The sequence below is a fragment of the Bacillus rossius genome, chromosome 3, assembly GCF_032445375.1.
Source record: "Bacillus rossius redtenbacheri isolate Brsri chromosome 3, Brsri_v3, whole genome shotgun sequence".
Lineage (NCBI taxonomy): Eukaryota > Metazoa > Arthropoda > Insecta > Phasmatodea > Bacillidae > Bacillus > Bacillus rossius.
The window spans coordinates 24,325,733-24,336,971 of NC_086332.1; the positions used below are offsets into that span (position 1 = coordinate 24,325,733).

The window sequence follows — 11,239 nt, forward strand, 5'->3', positions numbered from 1 at the left end:
ACGCAGAGGAATAATCAACTGTCATATGTCAGGACTGAGATTATTTGTCAGAAACGTTTGTTGAAAGCTTTCAAACTAGCATAGTTCTAATGAGAGAATAAATAGCCCAGTCAAAATATGCTAACATTTCGCTTGTACTCGAATTAAATCCGATATTTTTGTTACACTTTGCACGTATTCAGTAGTGTCCAGGGGAATTAAAATCAAAAGTCATGATGAATAGGAAGTGAGGTAGTCAGAAACTAGAAAGGATTATAAAAAAAGGCATTTGTTTTTGATTTTTAAAAAAATATCTCGTAAATGAGTAACCTTAAAAGAAAAAAGGTTTTCATAAAAAAATGAAAGAGTATTAAAAATCCTATAAAAAATTATTTTCACTTTTTCATTTCTCTAATATTGTTTGAGATAGTTTCACTTAAAAAATGAGTTTTTTTATTTATCTCAAACCTTTTTCCTATAGCAACTGACCTATATATTTGTGAACCGTGCTTCTTGTATGCCAAACGCTGTTACTTGACTTTACAAGACATGTTTAAGCTAGAGTCCATGATGACCCCAGAATTAAACATTTTTACATGTCAGGGTTACTTCTCAAAGAAAAGAACTGATAGCGTTTGGTCAGACAGACCACAGAACAGACTTAAATGCGTAACATGAAAATTGTTGGAAGCCTCACACGAGGACGAGGATTCACTGACAAGTTCTTGAGCGAGTGGACCTTGGGAATGACTGCATTTGCATCTGCTCATCATTGAAGAGTTATGCGCTACTCATTTTATATCTTTGAACAACTAGATTTCTGACAATATCGAAGAAGTAGGGATGCCACAGATTAATATAAGATCTCTGCTTAGCTAAATAATCACCCACCATTTCCTGGAACACAACAAATCATCTATATAGCAACTGGACTAGTAGGGGATGCCACAGTTACCTTTTTCAATGCTATAGTAATTGGCGAGCAATCAATACAGAGTAATGTTGGAAAAATTCTAATCAAGCATTGACACGAAAAGATCAAGCTCTCCCTCTGGCGAATATTAGCTACACTATTACTTTCAATTGTAATAGTTCATTCATCATTTGTTAGTTTTCCAGAGGATAACGATAAGTGATGAAAAATAGGATGACTTGATCATGTATATGCAGTATGAGTTGGCTCCATTTCATTTAGCTCTCTTTGACGAAGCTGGGATACGCAAAACCAAGAAAGCAACCCTGTACATGTTTTATGTGACGAGGGAGAATTTGGACTTGGAGAACCCTGACTTTGTTCTTAATGGTGGATTCTTACTACACAGTCATATAGCGGATAAGAGGTACTGATTCCTCTATTTGCCCAAAATATGTCAATTACATTATCATTTCCTATTTATCATGACTTGATGTGACGTTCCGTGCAGACCACTGAACAATTGAAACACAAAATCATAAACAACGGATTGAATTTGAGCACAAAATATACTTTGACTGGGCTAGAAGTCTATAACACTCGTGTTTAAATGCGTACCTAATTTTTAGAATCTCAATATAAGTGTCTTCCAGGTGAATTTTTTTTTTCTGGATACATAATAAAATATTTTTGAATTTAAATTGTTCATAACTTAAGTAATAACGGTAGAATTCAAAGTATTTTATACAGTTTTATCTACTTAAAAAAAGTACGGAGGTGGTTGTGTGGACCAATGTTTACCACGTTTTTGTTTTTATTTTTGTATAAAACAAAAGTTCGAACTTATGTTTTTCTTACACTAATCCACTTAAAAAGTATGTTCTCTGGTAAATAAACGCAAAATTTTTCACATGACGTTTTTTGACAGCGATCATTAAGCTACTAACATCTTAATATTGTAAAGTAATAAACAAAAAATACTAATGCAGCTGCAGTCTATCTACTCACAAATAATTAATTGTTTAGTTATTTCTTAAGCACATTTTGCAATCTATCTTAAAATTTTGTTGAAACGCTTGCCAAACAAATGCATTTTATGACAGACGACGTGGGTAATACTTGGCTAAAACTTTGCGTTTATTAAAATTTACATCGAAAATTAACTAGCGTTCACTCGGTTTTAGTCAAAATGATGAAATTAAAAATATGTGGTTGCTGTAATATAATTAGTTTTTTAAAGTAATTAAAACGTGGATATTTTAAATATAATAGAAAAGAATTCTTTACTAATTCATATTAAATAATTAGGACTTTCCTCGCATACTTGCGTCAACTTTTTTTACACAGTATATAACTGATAAATAATGTAAAACAAAATTGGCAAGTTATAATTCACAACATCCCTGTCATTATTTTTAACTGGAAAACGGAACATTGATGTGCCTTGTGAACCGATCCTCGTATTCTGACAACCCGTGTACGCACATTTATTACCCTTCAGCATGTCTGAAATTATAAAATTATCAATGCGAAATAAAGTTAAAATAAGTAGGTATTTAACTTTTAAATTAAATCATATTTTAAACTCAACACGGACTGAAGGCCTGATACAAAGTTCTTAGGAGCTAATTTTCACGTTACTAGGGTACACAATCCCTCGATACAGTGATCCAAGTAACTGTCTTCTCCCGGGGTTTCGTGGCTCTCAAAGTCAGTGGTAAGGAATACTTATCGTCAAGGTCGCCGAACGGTGCTGATACCAGCTTCCCGTATATGGGAGGGTGACTGGCTGGTTAACCTAGTACGCCCTAAGACCGCTAGGGGCGTGCGCTGTCGATACCCAGCGATTGAAGCGATCGCAGCGGCGGAGCTTGGAACTACAACAATTCTTCTGCGAAACCGGACAGAAAATTTAACCTGGGCTCGCGACTTCTATACATTATATATATTCAATGCACAAACACACTTGCTGACCGGGCACCTTCTTTATCTTATCTCTCACGCACACTCACTTCACCGGCTGGTGCCGGGACGGCGGCGGCGTGGCATGTTCCTGCAGCTGCCGCGCGTTCCAAAAAAAAGAAGCTTTGTTTACTTGCGCCGTGCGGTATTGCCGTTTTCCAAGGTGCCCGATATTTTCGGGCACTGAAATACCCGCCCGGAATTTCGGGTATACTTGATACCCGAAACACTGCCCGAAATTTCGGGTACCCGACCATCCCTATGACTATTAAGTGTGTACGTTTCCGTAGTGATTTTTTCATTTGTATTTTTTTGTTTTATAAAGCAGCTTATTACAGTTTGTTTTAAATACTTTTGCACTGTAGGTATACTAATTCTATGGTATCCTCATTAAAGAGTAAGTCCTCTATTTACGTCGTACCGATTTACGTCGTTTCGGATTAACGTCGCTAATGTTTGAGTACTCATGTTTCAATTTAAGTTGTTGCCGATTCACAATAACGTCGTTTACAATGACCGTAAATCTTTATTTTAACCAAAACACCGTATATAATTCGTTTATAATTCTTTGTTTCCTTCGGTAGTTAATTTATGCTATGTAGCGTAAGCTACACGTTCACCGCCTTATCTTATCATACATCATGAGGGACGCTTCCTGCTCTCCGCTGCTCTCCGCGCGGTGATGCAATACTACCAGCCCGCCCGCTCGGCCACCCACGTATCTCGCACGTAGAAGTGTTATCTACTTCCCGCAACGACACAGCATTTTCTCCTACCCCTTCCGGCCGACCTTGGGCCGTGGCCGGCCGGTGGCATGAAACATGGCTCATTTTGCGTCGTTTCTATTTACGTCGCGGTTTTCAGGAACGTAACCCCGACGTAAACCGAGGACTTACTGTACATTGACATTCAGTAATCTGAAAAATTGCCAATGTAGCTTGTCAGACTGGAGACCTTTCTTTCGCTGTACTCTGCAGGGGATGGGTTTCTTAAATGGATGTTTTGTTATGCTGCTTGTTCCTTGAGCAAGCCCTGTGAGCAGTGGTGACACAGTTATTTGTTTACTATTTTTTGTAACACAAATGTATATACAGTAGAACCCCGATTTTGCGAACACGGATTTAACGAAAACAGCGATTTAACGTAAAGGTTTTCAGGAACCATCAAAAAACACCAATTTATTAAAATAATAATATAGATATCCAAAAAAGGAAAGTAAATTGTAACGGAAACTTATTAAAAAATGCACTCTGTAGTTTCAGTAATAGAATGGAGGTACTATATATTACGTAATATGTGCCTTTGCATCATCTATCCAAACACAAAAAAAAATAATAAAAATTTGTTCAAATTGCTTAAAAACTCCGGGCGCTGTAACTGAATTGCGTAGGTGCGTGCCATTGCGCGTGCCTGGATAAATAAGACTGTCCGCGACACATGACGTCATGAAGGGTTTCTTTGTCCGCATCCCCCTCCCCCTCCCTTACACTGGCTTGACTCACCACGTTATCTTCCAATCACGCCCGCATAGTAACAGTGCTAGCCAATAATTACACATTTCCAAATATTCCCTTTCCCATCCTCCAGGTTTTTTCAACTTGTGACCACGTCACACCAATACGCCATTATCATTATTCTCAGTAAGAGCTTTGCGCGCAGTGTTTAGTTTTTGGAATACATTTTTTATAAGTGCTGTTCTGACTTAGATTTTTTGCTTTTCTTCTTGGATTTTGACTACAGATTGCAATTGGAATTGACTACACTGCCTGTTGACGACCTGCTTAGCTTTTTTATTGGTACATGACTTTATTTACTGTTTTTGGATATCGGTTTTGTTACGTTTTCTTGACGATTCGTTTATGTTACTGGTATTAGAACTGGACAAAACTGGGACACGGGCAGTGGAGCTTTTATTTTTTTCCGCTAAGCTCGCATCTATTGGCTGGCTGCTGATGGAAGGTCACGAGTCTGGGCGGAGCGTTGAGGGAGTTATACTGCGCATGCGCAGCTCAGCGAACAGAGAGAGCCAGCCGGTGGCTACGCCGCGCCGTAACAACAGCTGACAGAGTACAATTAATTACCTTTCTCCGCGTACGGCGTGCTATGGACGGTAAATTTCCATCAATTTGCGGCCATTTTTTTTTTAAATTTTTTACTGTGACGCAATGTGTATGTAGCTCATATTTGTTATAAACGCTGCAGGTTGCTACTGTATTTGAATAAACTTTAACATATTTCTTACATGTTTCATTTTTTTTTTTTGCCTAATTTTTCACGGTTTCTGAAAATCTGTACGTACGACTGAGGTGTACGTACGAACCGGGGACCGTACGAGCGAGATCAAAAACATTTAAGATGGAAAGTTGACAAAGTCTGAGAGCACGGCAGCACAAGATATCGGCGTCGACCCTGTCTACGATATGGAAACGTAGGGACGCGATTATGAGTGCGGGTCATTGAAAATCGGTAAATCGGATTTAACGTAACATTGATTTAGAGTAAACATTTTCGGTAACCAAAGCACTTCGTTAAATAGGGGTTCTACTGTATCTGCTTTTCGCAGGAATAGGCCAATTTGATGTTGAATAGCTAAAACATTCCGGAGTTAATTTCCACATGATTTCAGTGAACGGTGTCCTACTGTTTATATCAAATGTGCGACAATAAGCTGAAGTAAGGCATTAAAAAAACAAAATGAATGTTAGCCAAAAAGTTACTGGAAATAGAAGTTTTGTGATTTTAAGCTCTGTTACTGTTTATTTTGGGATTTATTTGTGACCGTCATGACACACGGACACATTGTTTCAACTTGTTATGAACATTTTACTTTCAACTGTCGATTGTTTTAAACAAGCTGACTCGGTTTGTTGTGTGTTCCTGCTTGGAGTGCTAAGAGCGACCGTGGTTTGTCACAGTGATAGTTGCCGGTCTGAACATGCTACGGGTATTTGTGATGAGACTGTTAGAATGTGTTGCCATGTTGATTTTATTTTGTAAAAAGTTTATTGAACAGGTGTTGGGAACAATGAATTTGTGTTGTACTGTTGGTACTTACATCGTGGGTTCTTCTTCTAAAATAAAATGTATGTGAGGAGCGTTATGTGAAATGTGTTTTAATAAAGAACTAAAGTATGTGGACTGATACAAATTTATTCTGATTCCTGCGTATTGTGGTAATGATCTAACAGAGACTGCACTGTAGTTACCCGAGTGAGTGTGCCGGGTTGCTCTCGCGGAGAGTGCGGCTGCTTGAAGGCCCGGGGGCGCGTGTTGCAGGCGTGCGTCCGGTACTGCGCTGACGCGGGCTACCCGGAGGCGGGGCAGCTTGCACAGAGCCTCCAGGGCTCGCTGCCCCTCTCCGCCGGCCAGGTGGACAAGCTGGCCAGCATCGTGGGCCGGGAGGCCGTCGGTCTGTCGCACGAGGCCGCCTCGTGAGGCCCAGTGAGGGCCCCGTGGTCTCACGTCAGCCGTGTGCAGGCATCCTTAGCCTCCTGTCACGAATGCCTCGCATTCCGTCATACGACACGTATAGTGTAGCAGTTGCATGTGACTTTTTTTTTAGCCACGATACATAAATTGATCATTTGTGACATTTGTATATAAAACTATAGTTGAAGATCTTGTAATATGAGTCGCAAATTAAACACACACCTTACAACTCTTGTTTTTGTTTAATTTTGCTCTAGAAACTTGGCATAATTACCGTGTTTATCTAATTACGTGCCTTTGCATCATCTTCCGTCACAGGGCCAGGCTGGCACGAATATCGGCTGCAACGAGCCGTAACTTACAAAGGATTAATGGCAGTGTAACTGGGAGACAAGGTGCCGAGAAGTTTGACTCTGACAACATACATGTACTCTTATTCCTCAGTTTTCACCATCTATTCATTTCCTAAGAATGTTTTAACACGAACCATGGCCTATCTGTTGGATTTATTTGGAAATTTGAAATTCAAAAGAGTTTACATATATGAGTTCCAGCTTTCAGGAAGATGATCCAATTTTGCAGCAGGACTTTATCTTATCAATAGAGACCGGAAAAATTCGCGGATTCATTTCTTGATAGGCTGAAATTCAAACATGTGTATAATTCTGCTGGTTCTGCTATTGGCTCGCGGTTAAACTGGAGCTCTCTGGACCAATGCGAGACTATCGACCAAAGAAGCGTCGAATCACAAGCTACCCAGTGGAGACGACTCACAATTTAGTAACCAATGAACACGCGTGTTTACTTGAGAAGTGCAGAGGATAATGGAGTCTATCCTAGAGGTCATTGAATCCGCGAATTTTTCCGGTCCCTACTTATCAGTTATTATCTATAATTTTCTTCTTGTTTTGAAAGCAGTTGGTCCCCACTTATCGGACACCCCTCCAGCCAGCCCGATGATGAATTACTTACAAAGATCGAACGTTCGGGCCACGTGTATACCCTCCTCAGAATGAACTTCTACCTGCAGTTGGAATCCACCTTTATTGACAGTTTGTACAGCCGGAGAGGAGGGTCGCGCGGGCGGGGCTCACTTGGAGACGTTGTCGCCCATGCACTTCATGGCCATGTAGCAGACTGCGCCCACCTTGGGCATGGGCGCGGGCACGAGGAACCGGGCCGCGGGCGGGGGCTGCGGCAGGTTCCGGGGCGCCCTCTCCGAGTCGGCGTCGCTGCCCGAGTCGCTGCCCTTGCACTGGTCCACGCTGGCATAGGCCTGCCATGCGTGCCAGCACACGCGTACTTCACAGTCTCTCGCACCAACGTAGCATTGCACACAGTGACGATATTACCTTGTACGCTATCTGGTTCTATACAGCTGCATGATACATTTATACATATAAGCTTTGTTGAAAGTGTTTTCCCACAATAGCCATGTTTACAAAGTGTACCTAATTTTGTTAAAAAATCAATTTACAAATCTCATTTTCTTTTTTAAAAAAAATGATAAAATTATGGTTCCTCTAGGCTATAAATTTTTGGCAGATGTTCATTGTAAGCATACATATTTAAAAAAAAAATTCAATACTTTTTATTTATAAGGCTTTAGTTGATAATCGCATTGTTGGCTGCCTTGTAATATAGATTTCTACCAAAACTGTTTTTGTATTTATTTAATACATGAAACTGAATTTTAAGGCGATATGCACATTTGCTGTCTATTATTTAATAAATGTGAGATGGAGAAAACTTATTGGTAAGTTTATTAAAAAAAATGTATTGATGATCAGGGCCATTGAGAGAAACAAAAAAAGGGCTGGGTGCAGATAATTTTGTTCATTTACTACTCTTCAAACACAAAAATTTTAAAAAAAGTTTGTAGATGTTACTGTGGCCATAAAAGTAGACCTGATAAGTGTGTATCGCGTAACTTGTAAGGTTTCCTATGGGTTCTATATTGACTTAACAAAAAATCTCAAAACTTAACTGGGCCCCCCTGGAGCCCGGGCTCCAGAGATTAATTCCCCCTGCCCCACTCTCTCGGCGGGCCTGTACTTGAAAGAGCGTTATTACTTTAATTGCAAAGCTTGTAGGCAAACATTGCTATCTTGGGTAAATCTTGCAAGAGAGAGTGACGTGGGTCGTTCGACGGGCTACGCACCATGTTGAGGGGGCCTTGCTTGGGGGGCTTGTTGAACGGGTGCAGCAGGCAGCCCGTCCTCAGGTTGATCACCAGGTGGAACATGAAGTTATTTCTCAGCTTCATCTCGTTGATGGACGAAGTGCAGCTCTTGAGCTTGCGTATCCACTGCCTCACCAGCTCCCTGTCTGTAGGCGTGGCCACGTGTACGGGATTACAAGCAGGGCTCGTCCGGAGAAGCCAGAGGCCCAGGGACAAGATATCTTTTCTCCGTTGACTAAATGTACAACATTTCCAAACCCCACAATTTTAAAAATCTATACTAATATTATAAAGTTGAAGAGTTTGTTTGTTTGTTTGAACGCGCTAATCTCAGGAACTACTGGACCGATTTCAAAAATTCCTTCACTATTGGATATGTACGTGATCCCTGAGTGCTATAGGCTATATACTGTATGTACCACGGGCGAAGCCGGGGCGGACCACTAGTTATTCATATGTATGGTAAAAGTTACCGTGACCATAAGTGTAAGCATGATCTGAATGTAGCACATAGTACCTTTTAAGATTCCTTTGACTTATACTAGCAGTACCATGTACCAATATTTGGAATTTTTGTCTTGCTCTCAAGGTAAACTCATTCATTTAAAAAAAAAAAAATAAATAAAAAAAATTTGAAACACAACTGGGCCCATCAGGGATTCTCTCTCTTCCCCCACAATGAATATTTGTCATATTTTCTTGATGAATTTTGGCTATCCATTTTTTTGTAGTTTCGTCCTTTATAAATTTGTTTTAATTTTTCTTTAATGCTCCTGAATATTGGCCTAACTATTTAGAAAATCTACTGTTCTTCTGTAACCGCTCTCTTAAAGTAAAAAGTACAATCAGTGTGCATGCAACATTAATTAGCACTAACTGTTAAAAAATGTTAAACAGTTATGAGACATGTTAGTGGAAACAAAGGTTAGTAATGTGATTCCCCCTCCTTCTATAACAAAATGATGGGTTTTTTAGTTTCTAACATTAATTTTTTGCTTATTATTAAAAAAAGATAGAAAATATATTTTCTTTCATTTGGGCAATTCTCGAATTGGACATTTCAATTCTTCTTTTCCGATCCATACTAGTCAAGATAATGCTCATCAAAATTTTCTGGATGAATTATGTTATACCCATTTTTTGTGGTTTCATGCAATTTAAATTTGTTTTAATTTTTTGTACTATGACTAACATACATTTGGTGATTTAATGGAAGCATAGTTGAGCCTTGATGTATGGAGTTTTGCTGTAAAGATACATGTAGTAAAATTATGTTGTTTTGCATATAGCAAAAACATTTTGACTGTGTTTGATGATTATGAACAGAAAGGAACACGAGTATTACATGTGTCTACATGCTGGGGTAAGCTACCATGTCAAGGTTCGTTGTTAGCTTCCATTGTCTGGGATGTGTCAGCCACTGACACCCACTGCACTACTCAATTTACAAGCCAAGGATCCAGGGATAAACTTGGATGCATGAAACACCAGCCATATCAAACACAGAATATATGATGGCTGTAATCAAAGAATTCACTGGAAAGACTGCAAAATTCAATGTGTCAGCTACTTTAGTGCACAGCACATATTCCTCACAGAAAATGAACGACTTAACAATTCAGAATTCAATTCAAATTTTTGGCTCCCAGTAGACTCGTTCGTTACAGGACTTAAAATACGTAGTACATACTTTAAAAGCAGTGTAACAAAACAAACATTTTGTAATGCAATTATTCTAATAAAACAACAAACATAAAATGTAAGCATTAAAACTTCCTTACAATTGTAATACTCTCATTTAAATAAATTTTATTATTACACCACCACTTACATTAACTTAAGTTCTCAATAAAAAAACACGGGAAAACAATGAATGTTGGTGATTTCGTGAATACATAGGTATTCTCATGTACGCTGTAAACCATTATTTTTTTCACAAGTTATATTAAGAAACCTTCCTTTCAGGGTTAATTCAGGAACATCTCGAGTATATGGAAAAATTATATTCCTATTTGTCACGAGTAAACAATGAATGGCGGCGGCGGCAGCAGCGTAAAAGCACAGGTATTATAATGCAAGATATAAAAGTTTAATTTTTTTTTACAAACTAGTAGGAATTACGAAACCATCCCATCGGATTAAATTTAGAGATGTGTGTAATGTGTGAAAACAATATTTTCCAATTTTTTTTCTTTCTTTCTGCTCTTAAAAGATGTGACGTCCGATACTCACCTCTTGCCTTTCAAACGTCACGTGTGTACCAGCTCAAGAGTCAGCCAATTCCAATTGGTCTGTGTGTTTCTCATGATTCAATGCACGTTACTAGTTATCACAAGTTAGAAGCTTACCATTCCGCGTGGGCAGTGTCCCGAACAGCTTCCTCGCGATGATCATGTTGAAGTTGAAGTTTGTGTTCAAGGACTCCACCTCCACCCTCGTTGCCATTTCCACCTTTCAGCGCCTGAAGTTTACCGACAGTCGGCCACGTGGCTTCTCCTGGCTCGCTATGTTCACTGATGTACGCTTCCTGGACGTTTCAGGGCAATATTTCCGAATTTGGCTGGATTTTGGCCAAAAGAAACCCTTGTTTTGGTATGCTTATTTACGCTATGGTTTTTGCATAGGCCTACTTCTTACTCCAAACATTTGCACTTGAAATTTCAATGGAAAAAGAACAGTGTATTATTATTTACCATGGAGGTATTAGTCTTTTTCTACCTCTATGTTATGTACTTGTTTTCTAGAACTTAACAAAATTTAAGCTAGAGTTTTGA

General features: G+C 39.1%; 2 protein-coding genes across 2 annotated transcripts in view; one reads left to right on the top strand and one right to left on the bottom strand.

Annotated features, from left to right (window-relative positions):
- Nucleotides 1-6,512, top strand: part of LOC134530363 (small ribosomal subunit protein mS39) — a 35,619-nt gene extending 29,107 nt beyond the window's left edge. The window contains exon 12 of the mRNA XM_063365120.1: nucleotides 6,131-6,512. Within this exon, the coding sequence (XP_063221190.1) occupies nucleotides 6,131-6,289 (159 nt within the window). The 3' untranslated portion in view covers nucleotides 6,290-6,512. The remainder of the gene's footprint in view (nucleotides 1-6,130) is intronic.
- Nucleotides 6,513-7,308: 796 nt separating this feature from the next.
- On the bottom strand, nucleotides 7,309-11,239 carry LOC134530364 (uncharacterized). Its single transcript, XM_063365121.1, has 3 exons — nucleotides 10,814-11,239; nucleotides 8,445-8,611; nucleotides 7,309-7,559 (listed from the first exon to the last, which is right to left on the bottom strand). The coding sequence occupies exons 1-3, from the start codon at nucleotides 10,908-10,910 to the stop codon at nucleotides 7,374-7,376; spliced, it is 450 nt and encodes a 149-aa protein (XP_063221191.1). The 5' UTR covers nucleotides 10,911-11,239; the 3' UTR covers nucleotides 7,309-7,373.

What these genes read in the sequence shown, in the direction of transcription:
- LOC134530364 (XM_063365121.1), bottom strand. Translation starts at nt 10,910, where the DNA reads ATGGCAACGAGGGTGGAGGTGGAGTCCTTGAACACAAACTTCAACTTC. An exon ending in GACACTGCCCACGCGGAATG is followed by an intron (nt 8,612 to 10,813) that starts GTAAGCTTCTAA and finishes CCACGCCTACAG; the next exon opens with ACAGGGAGCTGGTGAGGCAG. An exon ending in AGCAAGGCCCCCTCAACATG is followed by an intron (nt 7,560 to 8,444) that starts GTGCGTAGCCCG and finishes CACGCATGGCAG; the next exon opens with GCCTATGCCAGCGTGGACCA.